Here is a 21900-nt window from a genome sequence, read left to right on the forward strand (position 1 = left end):
TATTAAACGCAGACTACTTTAGGCCTGGAAGTAGGATTCGTCGCGTCATCACTGAACAACCGGATTGAGTCAATGATTAGCTCTGTGAAGGAGGTTAGGTTTCCATTTCCATCTGTGTATCTGTTTATTTGTTAGCAGGGTTACCTGGGGGATTTTGGTTTGATTTACTGTGACTATGGCTTGGTAAGAAAAATTGGTGTTGCAAAGGTGGTACAAACACACGCATGTGTGCTATAAACACACAACGCCCCTGGACAGAAACCTCCTATGTGTGCCTACAGGGAGTGCAGAATTATTAGGCAAGTTGTATTTTTGAGGAATAATTTTATTATTGAACAACAACCATGTTCTCAATGAACCCAAAAAACTCATTAATATCAAAGCTGAATGTTTTTGGAAGTAGTTTTAAGTTTGTTTTTAGTTTTGGCTATTTTAGGGGGATATCTGTGTGTGCAGGTGACTATTACTGTGCATAATTATTAGGCAACTTAACAAAAAACAAATATATACCCATTTCAATTATTTATTTTTACCAGTGAAACCAATATAACATCTCCACATTCACAAATATACATTTCTGACATTCAAAAACAAATCAGCAACCAATATAGCCACCTTTCTTTGCAAGGACACTCAAAAGCCTGCCATCCATGGATTCTGTCAGTGTTTTGATCTGTTCACCATCAACATTGCGTGCAGCAGCAACCACAGCCTCCCAGACACTGTTCAGAGAGGTGTACTGTTTTCCCTCCTTGTAAATCTCACATTTGATGATGGACCACAGGTTCTCAATGGGGTTCAGATCAGGTGAACAAGGTGGCCATGTCATTAGTTTTTCTTCTTTTATACCCTTTCTTGCCAGCCACGCTGTGGAGTACTTGGACGCGTGTGATGGAGCATTGTCCTGCATGAAAATCATGTTTTTCTTGAAGGATGCAGACTTCTTCCTGTACCACTGCTTGAAGAAGGTGTCTTCCAGAAACTGGCAGTAGGACTGGGAGTTGAGCTTGACTCCATCCTCAACCCGAAAAGGCCCCACAAGCTCATCTTTGATGATACCAGCCCAAACCAGTACTCCACCTTGCTGGCGTCTGAGTCGGACTGGAGCTCTCTGCCCTTTACCAATCCAGCCACGGGCCCATCTATCTGGCCCATCAAGACTCACTCTCATTTCATCAGTCCATAAAACCTTAGAAAAACCAGTCTTGAGATATTTCTTGGCCCAGTCTTGACGTTTCAGCTTGTGTGTCTTGTTCAGTGGTGGTCGTCTTTCAGCCTTTCTTACCTTGGCCATGTCTCTGAGTATTGCACACCTTGTGCTTTTGGGCACTCCAGTGATGTTGCAGCTCTGAAATATGGCCAAACTGGTGGCAAGTGGCATCTTGGCAGCTGCACGCTTGACTTTTCTCAGTTCATGGGCAGTTATTTTGCGCCTTGGTTTTTCCACACGCTTCTTGCGACCCTGTTGACTATTTTGAATGAAACGCTTGATTGTTCGATGATCACACTTCAGAAGCTTTGCAATTTTGAGACTGCTGCATCCCTCTGCAAGATATCTCACTATTTTTGACTTTTCTGAGCCTGTCAAGTCCTTCTTTTGACCCATTTTGCCAAAGGAAAGGACGTTGCCTAATAATTATGCACACCTGATATAGGGTGTTGATGTCATTAGACCACACCCCTTCTCATTACAGAGATGCACATCACCTAATATGCTTAATTGGTAGTAAGCTTTCGAGCCTATACAGCTTGGAGTAAGACAACATGCATGAAGAGGATGATGTGGACAAAATACTCATTTGCCTAATAATTCTGCACTCCCTGTAGAAGACTTTTTACTAATTGGAATAATTAACTGAACTTCATTGGAGTGTTTACTTTATGAAGTGCCTTGAGATGACTGTTGTTGTGATATACCGCTATATAAATAAACTGAATTTAAACACTGACAGAAAGTGGATTAATGTTTTCTTCACATTTACCGTGTTTATAGAGGCAGTAGATACCTACATGGCAGCCCCCAAAAAAATGAACAATTGAATTTTTACTGAATCTGTCCCCTTAAAAGGTCCAACAATGACTATTAAGAATAATACATATTTCACAATTATATTGTCTTATTTGAATATATGAGCATTTTGTGTGTGATGAACCTAACTCAAATTGAAGCTAGAAAATAAAGTGTGATAAGCGTACCAGATACTCCTTGAACAGTAGATCTGGAGCTTCATTAAAGTAGATCACCGGGCTTTTAAGAGTATGCTCCCTCTTTATGTTGATGTCATCACACTAATGCAAGGGTGGGGAAAAAAAGGGTGAAAAAAATGTAATTGATTGATTGCATTTAATTGATGGGTTTATCATTAGTACTGACCAAACTACTGATCGCCATGATATCCTTGATCTTTTGGCCCTTTGCTCCCCTCAAAAATTTGCATCAGCTTGTCTGTTAAATTGTCCAGCTGAGCCAAGAACTTCGCCTGCAGGGGTTTTGTAGTGATCTGCAGGAACTCTGCATTCACCTGGAAATAAAACATACATAACTAGAAGTTTAAATACAGACTGCTGAATCAACACACTGAAAGTTGCTAAACATTTGAACCATCAGTGAAGTTTGTCAAGACCTAAACTGTTTGTAGCTGAGTTTAGGAATATATCGCCACCTGTTGCTTTGGCATGTTCTTAGCAGCGTTTTCCTTCATTTTTGCGTTTACCTGTGGACGGGATTATTTTTTAAAACGAAAACGGAAAATCTTCGTTTTCAAAAATACCTGTGTAAGTGTGGCCGTAGCCGTAGCCGAAATCTTCTATAATAATAAATAGGTTTGAACGTCACGGGAGTGCGCATTGTGCTGCCTGCAGTTACTCTTCCGGCCACATGGTTTGCTTTTGGTAGCACCCTCAGTAAACTCAAAATGATACTTTCTACTAGAAAATGGCATTATATAATAATAAACACAGAATACCACATTATTAGATTATAAAAAGAAAACAGTAAGAAAGAAGTTAGCTATAGGACATCATCTTTCATTGAGCACAATGGCTGGCTAGCTGCTAATAAGCTAGCACAGGCTCCGAGTACACTCAAAAAAATAACTCTTTAAATGAACATAAAAAAATCATGGAAAGAATTTCCACGTGATTAAATTGCTTTATTTTAGCACCATGCAATTCTGTTACTCCAACTTAATCCACTCAAGTTGGACCAACTTAATTAAAGATTGATGAATCAACGTATTTACTGCATTTTGATCCAATATATTTTAATAGTGTTGATCCAACTTAAAGATTTTTGTTCAAACTCAATTCAGTAGGTTTTCTCCAACTAATTTACTAAATTTGGTCCCAGCTTAAGTTAATTGAGTTGAACCAACTCATACAAATTAAGTTATTCCAACACAAGTCTTTAATGTTAATAGAAAGCAATTTAATCACGTGGAAATTCTTTCCATGATTATTTTAAGTTAATTTAAAGAGTAATTTTTTGGAGCATTTAACAAAGTCTAGAGTCTCGTTAACATACATTTCACTATTACATCTAAAAGGTAAATAAAAATTTGTCATACACATCTTTTTGTTTTCTCCAATTTATTGTATTTATAGCAAATTTCACATAACATGTGAAGAATACATCGAATGCAAGTTATATCACAGAAAAAAAGTAGTGGAGATGGTGGAAACTTAACCTGTTCAAACCATTTTTTAACTACAATGAACGGCTGAATCAAGTGATTTTGAAGGTCAAAGAGATGCACTTTCAAAAAAAACAAATATCACCAATTTTGTGTATCTCAAAATGAATAAAAAATGCATTGTATCATCTGTCTGCAGTTCTTTCTGGTGCATGTTCCAGATACATGGTGTAGCTGTTGTATTGGCAACATTTCTCAACGAGAAAGAAGCGTTTTGAGAACCTGTACTTTGTTGGATAGTTTGTGTGCATCCAACTCCATAAGAATCTTCTGCAGAACCTCAAAGGTGTACCTGAGTTCCGGAGGGTAGCTCAGGTTCAGTGAGTAGACCAGACCAAGCAACATTGCCACTGCAAAAGCTACACTGCCCAACTCACCCATCACTTCCACCCCCTCTAGAACAATCATAACATCCTGAGGGTCATCGCCAGGCTCCGCACCCTCTGATCGAATGACACAGATTCCAAAGACTGTCTCTGCTATGGCAGTGGCGATGCTTTTATCAACGTTCTGTGACAATTTAAAAAAAAGAGAGAGAGAGATAATTAATGTAAAATACCTAAAAGCTTTATTAATTGAAACTTTATAATAATGTAAATGTAATCAAAAATGACTGCCTGATATTTTTTCTGACTCAAGACAATCTAATTCAATACCTCAACAAAGTCCTGTCTTTTAAGATATTGAGTTAGGGGTGGCTGTGGCTTAGGAGGTAGAGCAAGTTGTGTACTGGATTAATCCTTGGGTTCTCCAGTCTGAATACCAGAACTAACCATGGGTAAGTTTAAGTTACTAAACCCTAAGTTGCTCCTGATACACTCATCAAAGTGTGAATGCTACATAGAAATACTTGTATGAATGTGTGCGTGAATGGGTGAATCATTATATGATATTAGTTCTGTGATGATATTATTTTATGAGGTTAGTATAAAACACTCAAGAATGGTGCGTGCAGTATCTAGTGAGAAAAATAAAGCCCTTACTTTTCCTATTTTTAAAAGGTAATTTTTAAAGCCACAAACTTCTTGCATGTAGCTTTTTATATGTAGTTTGAGCCTATCTTTGATCATCTCCTTAGATAAGGATAACTGCAAATTAACATACCAGGTAATCCTTCACCAGCTTCTCTGGATCTTCATTCAGGTACACGCAAAGACCTTTGAGGATGCATTCTCTTCTGACTTCGACAGCAGCAGTCTTAATACACAGAGGGAAAATACATAAATTACACAAATATACTCTATCTCACTCTCCACACATAGATATACACACACACACATATATATATAACACACATATATAACATACACATATCTAGCAGTGGGGTTAAAGAACATTTTGTGAGAAATTTAGAGGCTATTGTTCTGCAATCTTTACCCCTTTGGAATAGAATAGTCTTTATGCATTTTAGACAAATCTGTCATTGTAATATTATTTATTACTTTGTCTATGAGTTTAATCATGCCATACCATCCCCAATTCAAGAAAGTTTGGATGATGTGTAAATGTACATACAATCAGAAGGCAATGATTTCCTAGTCTCAAAACTACATGTCACTTACAAATAAACATATAAAATTTTTAATCTGGGAAAATTTGATAATTTTTAAGAAAAATATTAGCTCATATTGAATTTGATGAACTGGCCTGCCAGCTCTCCAGACCTCTGACCACCCCCATAACATTTGAATGAGATTACATTCTTCTCCCAAAAGTCGAGCAACAGAGGCCTATACTATGAAGCGAGTTCAACATACCCAGGGTATCTTTCCCTTATCTGGATTAACACTGGTGATCAGGATATGCACTCACACGAAGTTGGTTATGAACTCGTTAACTTAACCTAGGATTTCCCCGGCTTGTTTCCATAAAAAGGGTGGTGTTAGCTAGGGCTGGGCGATATATCGAGTTCTTTAAAAATATCGATATATCTTCATACGAGATATAAGATGTGACAATATCGTTTATATCGATAAAGTCTATGTTACGTTATAATTATACTTGTGGAGCCGCAGGTTTGCCTCTCTTTCGTCCACTTTTGTCTCTATGCAACGTTACTCGGCCTCGCCTCTCCTTCACTGAACACAACTTCCCCTCCCCCATAGCTTCACCTGCAGGCAATGACAAGATGAAAGCGGAAAATCTCCGTTAGCGAGTTACCGCGAATCGCCCCGTGCGTGGGGCTGGACGGCGTCAACGTGTTAGCGAGCTAACCGCGCTAACGACATGCATGGCCTAAAATCCTTTCATTTTCTCAAAAATCGACAGTGTATGAATGTATGTATGAATTCTGGTTGTGCTTACTGACCGCGAACCGATTTTATGTGGTACACAGCGCTCAGCAATCTGTCAAAAAATGTTTTAATATGACTTTGCTAAGCTACGGAGCTGCACCGCTTGATGGATTGTCGGAGGATTACGGCTACCGGGGAGGAGCCTCGCGGAGTAATACGTACTGTGCTTCAACGTAATATTACCGTACTGTGTGTGTATAAGGACCACAAATGGCACCTGTTCAGAGACGTGGTGCAGCTGTGAAATCTGTCTCTTTGTTATTATGCTCAGCGTCTATTAGTTTACATTTTGACTGCACAATTGTGAGCTTTTTGTTATGCACAAAAACAACATTGTTTTCTTTTATTTATGGACCATGATTATTTAATAAATGCTGATAATTTATTTTTGAGTAATTTCTTCATGTACATCTACGCTGTATGTAAATAAAAGTGCCCGTGTGACATCTGGGACACAGTGTGACTAAGAACTCTCTTTTTGTTCTTAACTTATGGCTTTAAAAAAATATCGAGATATATATCCTTTATCGCCATCCAGCTAAAAAATATCGAGATATGAATTTTGGGTCATATCGCCCAGCCCTAGTGTTAGCAATATCTAACCAATCTAAAGGAGCGTTTCACGGGTCATATGACTCTTCTTCCATGAAATAATCCCTACAAGTGTACTCTAGGGACGTTATCAGATAGGGATTAACAATCTATAAAGAAGACTAAAATATAACAGTAAAAAACACCCATGCTGTTTAGGGACTAGTGATGAATGGTGCAGCAAATGTTGAATCTGATGTTTTAATAAACAGAGCAGTAAAATAAACATTGTAGTTCCAGTAAATTATTTGCTTAAAGTGCTGTTGTTTATTTGTAAGGTGATATCAGCACATTAGGGTCTGACAATTTAATCTGGGCTCACTTGAACACTAAAGGTTATCACGCAGCCTGATAAAGGAAACATGGAAATCACATTAGCTTGTCTCCATATCAAAGTGAAATTAATGTCACTGAACAGATATTTAAGGTGAATTACAAATTTAACTGGTTAGTTCAGCTGCAGTTTAACGAGAATAAAAATGACTCAGCAGCAGATTAGAATCAAGTACAAAAACATTTACAAATGTTTCTAACTCACCAAATTTCTATGTTTATTTGTAAGTAAAAGATGGTTTTGAAATGCAAATCACTGCATTTTGGTTTTAGTTACACTTTACACAATATCCAAACTTTCTTCAATTGGGCTTGTATAAATATATCTTGTCATACCTGGGTTGCAGGTGCCATGATGGTCTTAATGTTTCTCCCTTGCATTCCACCCTTCTTGGCATATATCTTCATAAAGTTTGCCAAATAACTATCCAGCTGGGAGAAGAACTTAGACTGCAAATGGATTGTTGTAATCCTCTTGAATTCTGCACTCACCTGCAAAAGGCAGAATAATAATCCAACAGACAAAACTAATAATAAGAATACATTTATAACTGAGATTTACACAGCACCTTTAAAAAAAACCCAGGATACTTAACAAAGGCAAATACAACCACAAATAATTAACAGAGGATTGTGTTGTCATTATTCAGTCCACTTAAAAGTGAGTCAAGTCTGTTCAATACATGTGAATGCATAATCCATTAATTTCTTGTATATTAGGTTCCTGCATTCATATTTGTAGCTGAGCTAACACAGGCTGCTTTAGCTGACCTTCAGTAAATCCCATGTGGTCACAAGTTACTTTTATATAATAATCCAATGGAAGCAAAATATTGCTGTTGTTTTAAACCCATTCAATTACCTCACACACATGGAAGAGAGCTGGCCACCTCATTTTGAAATCAGCAATCATCGGTGCTTCACGTACTACCTCTTGCCTTCTGAGAGCAAAGGTCTTCTCCATCATTGCAGCCACCCTGTGGTCATTGTTTTTTTTCTTAACTTCTGACAGGAGGTCCACTCTGATTTCTTCCAGTGTCTCTGCAGTTTCACCAGCTGGATAAGTGGGGCAGTAATTCACTTCAGCTTTTTTTGGCTTCTTCACGCCATACGCAGGAGTACATTTGCCATCAGGTTTATGTTTTAAGGAATTCACAGTAACTTCAGGGCAACCAAGCCGTCTAAGCTTAGTTTGGTAGTTAGCAAGTTTATACTTCAAGCTTGTTTTCCATCCGCCATATCCAGTGACTGAACCAGGCTCTTTCAAACATGGATGGGTTGTTACAAGAGCTTCTGCGACCTCATCAAACTCCCTGTCAGAGAGGTAGACCTTGTACTGAACAATTGTTTCAGCTAAACCATCAAGAATGGCAGACTTAATTTTATGATCAGGATTCAACAAAGCTCCAGTTTCTTTGAAAGTAGCATTGGCCCTGTCCAGCTGTAGTTGAGTATCATAAGAGAACCGGGGAATGGGGAAGACATCGGGCCATGCAGTGGCTCTTGAGGACGTAGATTCAGGAGAAGACAATATATCTGTATCAAATGAGTTCCCAGGAGATGAAATGGATGAGGAGTCATCTAGAGTGCGGGAAGTGGCAGCAGGTGAGTAAAGAGGGATCAGTGGCTCACCAGGCTCGACAGGTGCAACTGAGCTAAAGATGATCTTGATGGTACTTTTGTCCTGGATGTCCGACATTGACTCCAAGTTGGTGAATTCATTCCCAAATTCTGCATCCATGAACTGAAGTCTGAAGTCCCCATTAACTCCACACTGTCCCTTTATCTGCTGAACTAGCTCACTGACAGACTCTGGCATCCCATTTGGAAGGCTCAATCTCCGGGAATCATTTTCGGAGAAAATGATTCTGAGTTTCACCATTGCAGCCATTTCACAACAGCCTAAAAGAGGAAATTAAGACAACGTTAACCGTTTCAACAAGGGTAAATCTGATTTCAACAAAGCAATTCGATAAAGGTGTGGCAGGCTATGTCCATTAAAACTGATATAAATAAAATAATGCCACATTAATTGTCAATACATTTTAGATTTATTAGACTGCCTGTCATAAAAATGAGTTCATTCCTGTAATTGGGACTCTTTCCTTTTCAGTGAGTTCAACATTTTACCATGTTGAACAGGGATGAAGAATTTCAAAATGAATTATTCACATTTTTATAATCAAATTTAAACTGGAATTCTCTCAGGAGTAAAATTAATAAAGCATAACATTCTCTTCAGAAATTAAAATAAATAATTGTAACTTGGCATCTTAATAATAATTTGCTTTACCATTTATTTCTAGTTCTAGTTCTGTAAGATAATATATTGAAAATTAAATGCATAACAACATTAATTGTACTATAGCAATAAAAATATTTAGATTATAGAGCTTATACAGATTATACAGCTATGGCCTACACCGAATATTGGCTGATGATTTAATAACTATGTTAAGCACTGTGTGTGTGTGTGAGTGTGTGAGAGAGAGAGAGAGAGAGAGACAGAGCGAGAGACAGACACACACACACACACACACACACACACACACACACACAAAGACAGAGAGAAAGAGAAGATATTATGACAAACTAATAGTGACTAAAATGATATATACATTATTATACATGCAAAAGATAACAAACCTTATATTACATGTATGTGTCTTTTTAATGTCACCAGTCTTAGAGGCCCAACAAAGTAGTCTGCCAAAGGGTATTCATCGGCAAGTTCACCAAGTTCAATCAACACAGTCTCTCTGCTTGGACATGCAGTCAGCTCAAAGGCTCTGAAATGTTCCCTGTACCAGCCAGAAAGCCTTCTCACTATGAAACACAAGCTCTCCTGAACAATACAAATCTGAACAATCTCTCCAAAATCAGGCAGTCCGCCTGTACACCCATGAGCAACTATCATCCCATTTCTAAAAGTTACACCTTTGCTTGACACACACTTTGCAAGGTGGACTTCAGATGTACCAGGGAATTTCTGTGCAATAGTCTGAGCCATTTCTTCTTTCAAAACATCAACAGGAACTGTTGAGACATTTGTGACCTGTAGAGGATTTTTTTTCAATACTAGATGACCTCAAGTGATATGAAATCATGAGCTGATGCTTAGTGGCTAGCGAAAGGGGCACATTTTTAAAGCAATTGGTGTGGCGCACAACCTGCTTAAAATAACTGTGCTTGGCTTCAAAACGCATTGTCCAGAATCCTACAAGAGGCCCAAACATCCTTATCAGATGAGGATAGTGCTCTAAGTAATGATGTTTTGGGAGCAGATGCACACCAGGGAAGAGTTCTTGGTGCTTTTGTCTGTGCTCTGAAATTTTTGCCTGAAGATAAGCAATGGACTCATCTGTGTGTGTTGGAGCAACCACAAGCTCGACAATGTCTTTCAAGTCCATCAGTATTTGCCATGCCATTTCACCCTCTGGAACCAGATGCCCAATTATGAATGGGAGCAGTCTTAACAGAGCCCAATTTTCATGGGCATTCCCACCTATTGTTGGCTTAGTTGAAAATGTGTGTGTGATCACATGTGGCCTATTTGTCTTGTCAGCCCATTTGTACGGAAAATGCAGGATGGATTTGTTGAGGGTTTCAAGATTAAAATATTTATTGGATATCAGCGATGCCAAACAGCGTCCAAGCTCCACCGGCACTATGCCCTCAAAAAGATCATGCATAATATCTGGAGGATAACCTGTGTGAACATTGAAGTGGGCAATATTTTCACTGATAACACAAGGCCTTTTCACTCCAAAACAGCTCGTACCAGTCTCATTAGCTAATTTTACATGAGAGTCATGGAGTTCTTTAGTCCTGAGTGTAAATGCACCTGATTTTACCTCTTTTGTTTGGATTTCTGTTCTGGTTCCTGTGCAAAATCGGCAAATGTACCCACTAGAAAAGCTCTCAGTAAAACCAGCAATACTGTGAGCCCCCAGATTATCTGCTACAACAACCTGAATTGTGCCTTTAAGACATCTGCCTAGTAATGGAATGAAAATTCCCTCTTGCTCCAGAGTCTTCACATCTTGAAGAAGAGGTTGCATGACACGGCAATAACCAAATTTCTTCACATCATCAGTTTTACACAAGACTGCCAAGTAAATTGATGATAGTGATGAATGTGAGCCTATAGGCAAATTACTCACAGTCCAGTAGATGCCACAAAGCTTATGTTTCCTGCGAGAGGTACCCAAAGGATTGCAAATCTCAAAATCATCTATGTATAAACACAGTAAAATTCTCATCTCATCCCCTGACAAAAAACTGTTTTGCTTGAAGTATGAACCATCCTGAGAAGAGTTGTAAGTATGGTGTTCACTAGTCCCCCTATTTTGGGCCTTGTGATTTTCAACTAACCTGTCCACAACACCTTTCCTGACAAAGAGCTGCTGCAAAGACTAAAGTACAGGCACGTACTGAAAACTCCTTTTTTCCTTGGCATCAAGAATGTACTCAATGGGTTCTACAGTGTTAAAGCTTTCTTTATAATACTGGTTGCGGATGTAAGTTGAGCTCAGGGGTCCCCCCTTCTCGATTGCTTTGAGCAACGGGTTAGATACACAGATAGCAGTGGCTACCTCTTCTAACATGGACCTTTCAGTTGTGACACTGTGTTTCTGAAACACCCTTTCTAGAATTTCAATCGAGAGGGGCAGTGTTGCTGAACTTAAGTAGTGCAGTTCTTCTAAGAACTCATCAATTTTTGTGCCTGGCACATGTGCAAAATGCTCCAACTTGAGCAACACTGCGGCAAATTTTTTCTCAATTACTTCAGGCAAGTTCTTAGCTACATCTGAACCGCTACTTGAACATGCACTGTCTGCTGAAACTGCAGACACTTGATTACCTGCATCTTCCTCAGGATTATAAGAGGATCCTTGTGAAACTTGTGTGATTTTAACTACACCGGGCTTGAAATCTTTGAATGTATGTGGGGTGTGTTTCCTGTTCTTGTGAGAATGAAATGTTCCATATATATTTGTGTGAAAAGTACAACTTTCAAACATACAAGTAACGGTTTCACTACTTTTCAGATGAGTGCCAATGTGTAAAAAATAAGACTTCTCTGTTGGAAGATTGCTACAGGTGCACAAATGACAACTGTATGTTGATAATTGCTGCAACCTCTGGGTGTTTGTACAAAGCATTAAATGTCTTAAAAGTACATGCACTCAAAAAAGTCAACTAAGGCAGTTGTTTGATTAATTCAATAGACATTTGTCTATTTAACATGAACATATTGAGTTTAGGTTTTTAAATCATTATCAGTTGTTGGTTTAACATAAAATAACAAAAAGTTTAATGAACTAGATTTGCATTCTTCAGTTCAATTAAATGTAATTATTTTAAATCAACAACTCTAAAACCGATGCCTAGTGCGCATGCTCAAACTTCCCAAAAGTGAAGAGGCGGGAACGCGGAGAAGTTATATGTGTTCAGTGGACTGCCATTTCCCTCTGCGGAATCTTCCACAATACAGGTAAGTAATAAATAACTCAAAATATCTTAGTCAAACGAAGTTGTTTTGTCCATTAATTGTTTAACAATGTTTTTAATTCCAAATGTGTAAGTTGTCATTAGACAGCGGGAGTGGAGCAAATACAGTGAAAATCTGGTATTAGACGGTGCCAATCGGTACCGTCTAATACCTGATTTATAATCCGCTCTGGGTATATTTATACTATTTATTTTATTTATGCATTTCCACTTCATTGTTTTTCTTTTTTTTTTTTACCCGTTTTTGCAGTTAGTCTTATAGTGTTTTTAGCGGTTATTGATATGTTTAATTCAATATTTAACACGTTTGTAATTCACTTTCAAAGTAAATGAAGTTAGCTAAAGCTAGTATGGTTGTCTCATTGAACTTCTACCTAGCTCTGTTAGCATTCACTTTGGTTTTAAATGACGGTTATTGCAAGACATGGTCTTTGTTCACTTTTTTTATTATCATTTGCATTTTTTCTTTCTTTCTTTCTTTCTCTCTCCTTTTATTTTAAGCATTCGGCCTCTCACAGTAATGCAAGTTAAACTAGCATGCGCGATTTGCTAAATATTAGCTGTGTCCAAATTCAGGGGCTGCATCCTTCGAATTGACTTGATGCTAGTGCATGGGAAAAAGAGCATAAACACGAGGTCAGAGGAAAAGGCAATGGCGGATAGTTATGAAAATTGCCTGTCGGACCTTTACCGCAACTACCAGCATCTTTATTGCATAGTGTGAAACACTGCTATTACATTTGGCAACAGATTGGATATTTATCTGTGAATTTTATATTGCAAGAGGTATTTATATGTATTTGTATTTTTTTTTTATACATTTGCAACAAAGTAAAAAAAATCCACTGTGGAATTTTTATAAAATAATTTTTTCTGTTTTCTTTACCATAGTAACACCACAAAGAAAGCTGACCCCTTTTTCTGATTGTTTGTGCCTCCTCTTTAATACATGGTAAGCCTTTTACCATCATATATTTTTTATGATAGTTTTATGATTTAATCAAAGTGAAAAAAAAGGTGCCAATAAAACTATCCTTAAAACTGCTTTTCTTTTTTTCTTTCAGTGACTTGTATGTGGCAGTGCAAGCGTTGTTCCATCAGGGAGAGTAGTAGGTACAATTATTGAAACACTGTACAGGGCTCGCAAAATGGCTAGCCCGACGTCCCAGGGCTAGCGATTTTTCCAGTCGGGCTACCAAAATCTATCTCTGCCCTGCCCGTCGGGCTGTCATAAGAAGGAAAAATATATGTCAATGCTTCTGCATTCTTTCGGAAATGTAGCTGGGTAATTATGTCATTGGCATCGGTGAGCCACTGTCAATATGTGACATATTGAAATCGCGTTTGAATTTGCGCTTGTTTTTTGCTTTCACTTTGCAATCGCGCGACCTGTGTATAGAGAGCGACAGCACTGATCTGTGAGTGATGATAATTTGTGCACCAATTCCTCTGACATCGTCTTATCAATCGTTAGCTTACTATGCAAACATGACAAGTGAAATCTCCCGCAGCTTAAACATGTGAGAGGTTGATCGCGCAGACAATCGCTGAGTGTTATGTGAGTGCGTGTGTAAAAGCAGCAGGATATTAATTGTAGTTCTGCTTAGCCAAATAAGACAGGTCAGGGTGAAGAAGTGACAGCCAAAGAAAAGCTTACCACAAAACGGAAAAGTTATGACAAATCAGACTATAAGGCAAAAAGAAAGTGCAGCTTTATGGTTTCATGGACAAAAGAATTTCTGTGGCTGCAACATGACGAGCTATATAACCGGGGCTGCACATAAGTGGTCCGCAAGTGCGTATTTGCTGTCAAAATAAAAAACGCGCACAAGATAAGAAGTTGCAACGCGTGTTTGCATACATAAGATTTTCTGGAGGAGGACATATTTGTTTAGAACTCTTAAATATGTTGAAGAAGCTCCTTTAAGCAATTACTTTGGTTTTCCTCCACCTCCAAAGAAATGTCAGAAGGAGTCCGAACCACAAAAGAAGCGCGTATTCTCGCAAAAGTGGTTGCAGGAGGTGAGCTGGCTTCAAACAAATGATGAACACACAGATGTGGTGCAGAATGTGCCGTGAAAATCCCACTCTAGCGGACAAAAACAGTGCCTTTTATATGGATGCAAACGTGCGTTGCAACTTCTTATCTGTTGCGCGTCTTTTATTTTGACAGCAAATGCGCACATGCGGACCACTTATGTGCACCCGTGTAAATAACATAATGTTCTGCCGGGTGTGTTGTTGGTTTTCCCTCGATTTCTGAGTCGACAAGCGCCTTTGTTACTGGGACCAGTCATTTTAAGAAAGGCCCCCATTAGAAATGGATTATTGCTCAGTCTGCAATATCTTTCCCAGAACAAACACCAATTGCAAATAATATACTAAAAATAAACCTGAAAAATCTGTTTAGAACAGCATACTGTGTTGCAAAGAGTGAACTACCACTGGTGCAATTTAGCAGTCTTTGCAAACTTCAAAAAGCAAATGGCCTAGATCTTGGTTCCACTTGCCTCTTACTTGTGACTTTAGTGGAAATTTCAAATTCAGTATCTGACACAGACTGATTCATGTCCTACACAGACAGCACTGATGTCTGCATGGTCTTCTAAAAGCAGCTTTAGTCAGCTTAGATGTGAAGTGAGTGAAATATACAGTTGCGTTTTTAATCAATGTATTTGTTCTCTATTGCAGATTGAGAAGGAGTTTCTGCGAATCACCACAAAGCCTCTGCTATCTACTTTCTTTGCCGAGCTTGACCAATACGCGCCACGCTTAATGGAAATCTTTCTGACCAAAGGAGGGACACGTGGAAAGAAAATAAGAGGTCTCATGCTTGCCATCTCCAAGGTTTGTATTAGGATTGAGTAGACTTTGTCATAGGCAGCAAAAATAACTTTTATTTGGAGATGAAGTTGTCAATTTTGTTTCGGCTTAACAAGTGGTACATGCCAGGTTCTAACCTAAAGAATAATTATGCAAGTTAACTGATTACCCTAGCTTTAAGAAAAACAGACTGGTTTTGGCTCATATTATCTCCTCCTCCTCTCCAGCATGACAACATCCATACCAGACGAGCATGCATCTTGAAGTCTTTGTGCATCCACCTAAACGAAGACTATGAGAAGTTAATAAAGGAGTACTTGGTGAGCCATTGTGACAGCATGTTGTCTGTAACATTCTCATACAAATTGTGACGTTGCCTCAAATGCAAATCATTAAAATTAAAATTTTGAGATTAGCAACAAGACACCTGGTATTGGGGAAAGGATGTCTTGAATACCAAACAGTATTAAGCGTTGCAATAAAGAATTTCTGGAATTTGGTATTGGAAGGAAAGAAATTTATGCCTACTTAAACTTGATACACAAACATACAATGCATTTAACATGCATCAAGACTATATTGCTTTTGAATCTGTACTTGGATTAAAACAAGTCCTGTTGTTTTTTCATTGTTATGGTCATCAGTATTTGTAAATAGAAATGTCTATGAACTTTGAGCTGTTTAGTACTAACACTTCTATACCTGTTTTATTTTAGCAGCTGAGTTAGCCTTTTCTCGAGTCCTGTCCCCCTAAGTTACTCTTGCTACGTCCGACAAACAAATGGTTTCCTCTGCGCACCAATGGGTACCCGAATGTGCGAGCAGACATGCTTCATAATGTTCGGTACATTTACCTGGGAATGGGGCCATACACACTGTTTAATCCATTCACGTTGTTTTTGACTTTGTGAATGGAAAGAACACAACTCCTCCAGACACAATCTCTCGGCGTATCGGTGGGCACACCGCTTCTCCATCTTGCTTGAGGTTAATGTTTGTCAGACACAGTAACGGTTGCTATAATGTGTAATTGGACAATGGCCCTTTCGGGGGAGGGGCCGGTGAGAGGTCAATTATGCCACCTCTTTTGACATGAGAGGTGTATTTTATAATTTATGTATTGGAGTAATTACTAACAACTACTTTAGTGGTGTAATTTTCTGTTTATTACTTTGACTACTTGGATTTTATGAACAGCATAGAAACAGTTGTTTAAACAATCTCTTAAATTTTACTTTGTTGTCTTATACTTTTTCATGTAGGATACGGACAGCGAGGCAAAAAGCTGCATGGAGCAAACTGTGATGGGGGTGTACGTCATCCAGAAGGAGGGTGCTGAACCTGAAGATGACCCAGAGGACGTTGGTGTCGTGATTGAGGGTGTGGAGGCTAACACTGATTTGGGTAACATTGCACAAGCATGTGCTCTGTTGTTTGGACTCATATACCGTTTGAACCTGAGCTACCCACCAGAACTTAAATGCACCTTTGAAGTCCTCCAGAAGATACTTTTAAATCTTGATGGACAAAAGCTGTCTTCAAAGGTACAGTTTCTGAAAAACAAGCTTATGGGGTGAGAGCACTTGAAAATGACTGATAGGTCTTGAATGGTTCATTGGTGCAATGGTGATTTCCAATATATAATGTTAATATTTGAGTTGTTTATATTTTTTTTCTTTCATTTAAAACATTTTTTTTTAAGTTTTTGGATTCTCTCTGTTGGGCAATTCACCTTTTATACAGCACTGCAGATGATTTTTGTTTGTCCTTATATAGATGGCTCAAAATGGATCAGAAGTACTGACAGAAGTACTATGTTGTGTTTATGTATCAAGGTCCTGTAAAGTTTAAGACCACTGCCACCTGTTAAGTTCACTGTATTATTGTTTCCATTTTGCTTGCTAGCATGTTTTAAAACACAGCAAAACTATATTGCTAGCTGTGGAGGACTGCAACCAAAATTAAAAAAATAAATACAGAAATATAAAAATTGGTCAAACTAATAATTATTTCAATGAGATACACCAAACAAATATAGATTTTCATCACCTATGGAATTTTTTGTTGTTGTTGTATTGCCCCCAAAATATTTCTAATTATTTTATTTTATTTTTCCAAATTCACACAATTCGATTTTGTCACATGTTTTAACTTGCCAAGTGGGAGATGTATTTTTATCTTTTAGTTTAATTTTTTAAAATGCAGTCGATATATTGAGCAAATTTTGCATCCGTTTTTAGTTGTGGAAGCTTTGGTTCCAACATATTACCTATGTAAATAAGTATTCTAACATTTTACCTTTTGAAGTATATGCTTGCAGGTGTACAAAAATGGTAAGCTTTTATATTGTCCACTAAATCCAGTTAATAAAGATAATGTTATCATAATCTGATTGTGACTTTTTTTGTAAAGTAGTGGGTTTCTAAATGTGTAACAAATGTAAACAAATCTAATTGAAATAATTTGGTTGAAATGAGTGAAATCATTGCCTTGATTAACAAAGTAGTTGTTGAAACAACAAGATTTAATTCTGTTTTCCTAAACTTTTTAAATTGTGTAGAATGAATTAAAACAAATTTCACTCTACATACTTAAATAAATCACTTCAAATCAATGTAAGTATAGTATGTTGATCCAACGTAATCTGATTACATTAAACCACCAAATGCTAAATGTGTTGGTTTGACATGATCGAAAAGGGTTTATTGTACTTGGTTAAATTGTGTGCAAAAAGGGTGCCATGATTAAATTGTGTTCATCCAACAACAGATTTTTTTGAGTGTGGGCAGTCTATGTGTGGGCATGGGTAACGTGGCATGTGCCGGTGCTGAAGTCTAAAATGTTTTAGTAGCTCATATCTACTACACTCAAAAAAATCAACTAGGGCATGTGTTTGATTAACAAAGTAGTAATATGTTTACATCACATGAAGAAATCATTTTTATGCTCATTAAATGATTCATTCTTTTTTGTTGAATATAAATCAAAGAAAACTTTGATGAGTTAAATTCGTTCATGGCAATCCAATGAGAATGAGGTCCATCAAACCAACGACTCTGATAGCGTCATGTATTGCGCATGCTCCACGCCCACCGGATGCGGAAAGGTCCGTTGAGAAGTTAACGAGTGCACGTGGAGTTACTTCTTTGGCATACCTGATAGTGAGGTAAGTAATATTTCTTGATATATTTATTTAGGTTAGTGGTGTGAGAGATAAATACTAGTAGTTAAAATTTTTTACCTGTGTAGTGTGGAGATTTAGAGGACTTTTATATATAGCAGGGAGGTTGTAGACCCAAACATTTTTCAAATGTAAGTCGGTGAATTTGATTTTTTTTTTAAAAACTTAACCGGAGTCGCTAATTGTTGCAACAGAGCAAAAACTGATGAGGTTATTTTGGTAAGTTCGTTTTTTTTTTTTGTTTCTGTCAATTTTGAATGAGGTGTGTTTCATGGTTATCTGCGTGGGTAGGACTGTTTTTCTTCTCTGGAGTTAGCTAACTTTGAAGAGCGGGAAAGCCGCGTAGAGCCGTAACGTCTTCGCATATAGCTCCGTGAATGACAGGTTACTTTCTGCTTAACCGGAGTTGGTGATTGTTGGTAGTAGTGGTAAGACTGACCGACATGGTTTGGGTGATTTTATGAGTGTTTTATGATGCTCTATCTAAAATTCCTGTTTTTGTCAGTGGAGTTTAGTCGCGGGCAACCGCATTAACTGGATTGATGAAAGGTTTAATTCAACTAAACCAGCGTTTAGGGGAGTTAATAACAAGGAGTAAGATAAAATCTGTCACAATAATTGCATGTGCATTTTCTTTTTTTGTAATATATTCACTTAGTTTTCGAATTCAGAATGATTTAGGTGGATAATTGTTCGGGTTATAGTTTCTCTGGTGCTCTGCATTAAGGCTGACTAACGGTGCGTTCACACCGAACGCGATAGACGCCCCTAGCTGATCGCGTGCACATTTGCACCTCGAAGCGCGCCCAGCATGAACTGGTCGAGCTTTAAGATATGCAATTTTCACGCGTATGAAGAAGAGATCTGGGAGGAAGTAGTGCCAGACGGTATGTTATTAAAATGGCAGCTGTCAATCTAGCGTTTGAAGAAAGAGTCTCCCTTCTCTATTTGCTGTGGAGAGCAGAGCAGTGCGTAAAGGACGTCCTCACGGTACCTGGGTCCATCAGGTCTTCCACAAGCGTGAGCAGTTTGGTGCGTTTCACCACTTGCTCCAGAAACTGCGTCTGGATGACGGCCGCTTTCAGCTGTACCACCTTCTGTCCCTTGCCGAGTTTGAGGAGCTGCTGTCCCGCAGATTTTACCAGCTCGAGCGGTAGACGTCATAAACGCGAATGCACAAAATGCACCACACAAACTGCAGCGCGTATTTTACTTCGCGCTTCAAAGGCGTCAGTCGTGTGAATTAGGCAGAAAAGCGTTTTCTCAATGCAACTCTGCTTCCGAAGTTTAGCTGGACCCCCAGTCGTGCTTCATCGTGCTCCTCCATTGACTTTATATGTAAACCTGAAGCTCTGGTCGCGTCTATCGCGTTCGGTGTGTACGCACCGTAACAGTCTTCACATTTCACAGTATGTAGATATTAACACAAATTTGTCAGAGTAATAACTTTGTTTTAATTAATTTCTCTCCCCAGAAATACATCACGAAGGTGTTGGTAAATTCACTAAAGGACAAGGCCCAAGACAAAAGTCAGGCAGCATTGAATGTGAAAAAGCCTAGAAGAGCAGAAGTCAATTACTGTCCGCAGTCTCCAAAAGGAGAAACCACTGACAGCCTGGAAAAAGAGAGAATTGCACTGCTTTCAGAGGTTCAGAAGAGAAACAATGACAATATAGTGACAATGAAAATGCAGAAGACTTTTTCGTACAGAAGGCAAGAAGTTATTCAAGGACAGCCCTTCATTGCAGATTTTAAAAGCAGATGGCCAGCTCTGTTCACCGAGAAAGAGGTGCATGTCCTATATGTCTAGCTTTATGTCGCAAGAGTGTGTTTATGGTTGACCAGTTATTTCTTGCTTCACTAATATTGACATAACATAGTGATAAAACAGCTAATAATTCCTGGTATGTCCTTCCTCTGGTGCATATTATAAGTGCATTGTTCATGTTTTTCAGATTGACACGGAATTCCTGCACATATCGACAGTACCGCTGCTATCTAGATTCTTTTATGAGCTAGACTTGTACACTCCACGCATGATGGAGCTCTTTCGAGGCAAAGGTGGGGTGGCTGGCAGAAAAATGAGACACATCATGGTGGCCATCTCCAAGGTGGGTTAGATCTGTGCTTAAGAACTTTTTATGCCCATAATCTGGCAATTTTATGAGCAAAGATATCTATACATATGGTAGGCAAAAGTCCTAAGAGGTTTTCATATTTTATACAAATTATATAAGCATCAGTCTTATATTAATAAGTAATTGATAAAATCGTATGGTTAATTTTGATCAAAATGACCCCCCCCCCCCACAAAAAAAACAAAAAAAAACCAAAAAAAACATTAGTGTTTAGTTGCCTCATTTTGTGTCTGATTTGGTTTGGACAGATGTTTCGAGGTGGCTGTAGCTCAGGTGGTAGAGCAGGTCAGCTACTAACTAGAAGCTTGGCGGTTTGGTCCCAAGCTCCTCCAGTCTGCATGCCAAATATCCTTGGGCAAGATACTAACCCCAAGTTGCTCACCGATGCATTCATCGGAGTGTGAATGTGTATGAATGTTAGACAGTAAGCAGTAAACCCGGTGGCACCAGTGTCCGGCAGCCTCGCCTCTGTCAGTGCGCCCCAGGGTGGCTGTGGCTACAATGTAGCTGCCATCACCAGTGTGTGAATGGGTGGATGACTGGATATGTAAAGTGCTTTGGGGTCCTTAGGGACCAGTAAAGTGCTATATAAATACAGGCTATTTAAACAGTTTCGAAAATGTGATTGGGTGAATGAATTGTTGTATAAAGGCAGCTTTGGGTGCTCAGAGTAGAAAAACGCTATATCAGAACCAGTCTATTTACCATGTGGCCTTTTGGACTCTTCCAAACTAAGTATTCCTTTTTCAAACTGCTGCCTAAAAGCTAAATATTGTCATTATGGATTCCCTTTTTTCTTAGGATGACACAATACATACAAGACGAGCATGCATCCTGAAGTCCTTGTGTGTCTACCTGAATGAAGACCATGAGAAACTTGTGAAGGAATATACGGTCAGTTACATTCACAAGTTGTTCTGTGTTATGTAATTTGCTCCAGGAGTTATGGGTAATTTCGATATATGAAATTGTGATTTTACAATTTTGCAATTGGTCCTTGTTTTGTTGAATTCCTTTTTTTTTTCATATCTAGACTCAAACAAATGTATTATTATATTTTACGTCACAGAACACTGAGGCCAACACTGAAGCCATGCAACAAACTGTGATGGGAGTGTATGTCATACATCAGGAGGGTGCGGAGCCTGGAGATGACCCAGAGAACATCGGTGTCCTGATTGAAGGCGTGGAGGTTCTCACTGGTTTGAGGAGCATTGCAATTGCTTGTGCTCTGTTATTTGGACTGATATACTGTCTGAACCTAAGCTACCCACCGGAGCTCAAATGAACTTTTGAAGTCTTGCAAAAGATTATCATGAAGCTGGATGGACAGA

The 21900-nt window shown here is 38.5% G+C and overlaps 3 protein-coding genes across 7 annotated transcripts; 2 read left to right on the forward strand and 1 right to left on the reverse strand.

Annotated features, from left to right (window-relative positions):
* Positions 1 to 3796: 3796 nt before the first annotated feature.
* LOC309719819 (uncharacterized protein) lies at positions 3797 to 7486 on the reverse strand. Its single transcript, XM_082556203.1, has 3 exons — positions 7247 to 7486; positions 4797 to 4889; positions 3797 to 4202 (listed from the first exon to the last, which is right to left on the reverse strand). Exons 1-3 carry the CDS (start codon positions 7316 to 7318, stop codon positions 3888 to 3890), a joined length of 480 nt encoding a protein of 159 aa, XP_082412329.1. The 5' UTR covers positions 7319 to 7486; the 3' UTR covers positions 3797 to 3887.
* Positions 7487 to 12104: 4618 nt separating this feature from the next.
* Positions 12105 to 17634, forward strand: LOC309719096 (uncharacterized protein). 2 transcript variants are annotated; one of them, XM_082554963.1, is made up of 6 exons: positions 12105 to 12407; positions 13316 to 13376; positions 13489 to 13533; positions 15116 to 15271; positions 15475 to 15567; positions 16510 to 17634. In XM_082554963.1, exons 4-6 carry the CDS (start codon positions 15200 to 15202, stop codon positions 16822 to 16824), a joined length of 480 nt encoding a protein of 159 aa, XP_082411089.1. In that variant the 5' UTR covers positions 12105 to 12407; positions 13316 to 13376; positions 13489 to 13533; positions 15116 to 15199; the 3' UTR covers positions 16825 to 17634. The 2 variants fall into 2 exon arrangements, with proteins under 2 accessions (XP_082411089.1, XP_082411088.1); XM_082554962.1 differs by having other exon boundaries at positions 12106 to 12407; positions 13489 to 13537.
* Positions 17635 to 18080: 446 nt separating this feature from the next.
* Positions 18081 to 21854, forward strand: LOC309719087 (uncharacterized protein; the record flags this gene model as incomplete). Of its 4 annotated transcripts, none has more annotated exons than XM_082554945.1 (5): positions 18081 to 18413; positions 19903 to 20217; positions 20384 to 20539; positions 21368 to 21460; positions 21636 to 21854. In XM_082554945.1, the coding sequence occupies exons 2-5, from the start codon at positions 20110 to 20112 to the stop codon at positions 21852 to 21854; spliced, it is 576 nt and encodes a 191-aa protein (XP_082411071.1). In that variant the 5' UTR covers positions 18081 to 18413; positions 19903 to 20109. The 4 variants fall into 4 exon arrangements, with proteins under 4 accessions (XP_082411071.1, XP_082411073.1, XP_082411072.1 ...); XM_082554947.1 differs by lacking the exon at positions 18081 to 18413 and adding an exon at positions 18436 to 18647; XM_082554946.1 differs by lacking the exon at positions 18081 to 18413 and adding an exon at positions 18677 to 18856.
* Positions 21855 to 21900: the final 46 nt, after the last annotated feature.

This window comes from Aulonocara stuartgranti (genome assembly GCF_965226115.1).
Source record: "Aulonocara stuartgranti genome assembly, chromosome: 12".
NCBI classification, from domain to species: Eukaryota; Metazoa; Chordata; class Actinopteri; order Cichliformes; family Cichlidae; genus Aulonocara; species Aulonocara stuartgranti.

Excerpts from the sequence above, each read along its gene's own strand:
- LOC309719819 (XM_082556203.1), bottom strand. The coding sequence starts at position 7,318 with ATGAAGATATATGCCAAGAAGGGTGGAATGCAAGGGAGAAACATTAAG. Across the intron at positions 4,890-7,246 it reads TCATGGCACCTGCAACCCAG|ACTGCTGCTGTCGAAGTCAG; the intron begins GTATGACAAGAT and ends CTGTGTATTAAG. Across the intron at positions 4,203-4,796 it reads AGCTGGTGAAGGATTACCTG|AACGTTGATAAAAGCATCGC; the intron begins GTATGTTAATTT and ends AAATTGTCACAG.
- LOC309719096 (XM_082554963.1), top strand. The coding sequence starts at position 15,200 with ATGGAAATCTTTCTGACCAAAGGAGGGACACGTGGAAAGAAAATAAGA. Across the intron at positions 15,272-15,474 it reads TCATGCTTGCCATCTCCAAG|CATGACAACATCCATACCAG; the intron begins GTTTGTATTAGG and ends CCTCCTCTCCAG. Across the intron at positions 15,568-16,509 it reads AGTTAATAAAGGAGTACTTG|GATACGGACAGCGAGGCAAA; the intron begins GTGAGCCATTGT and ends TTTTTCATGTAG.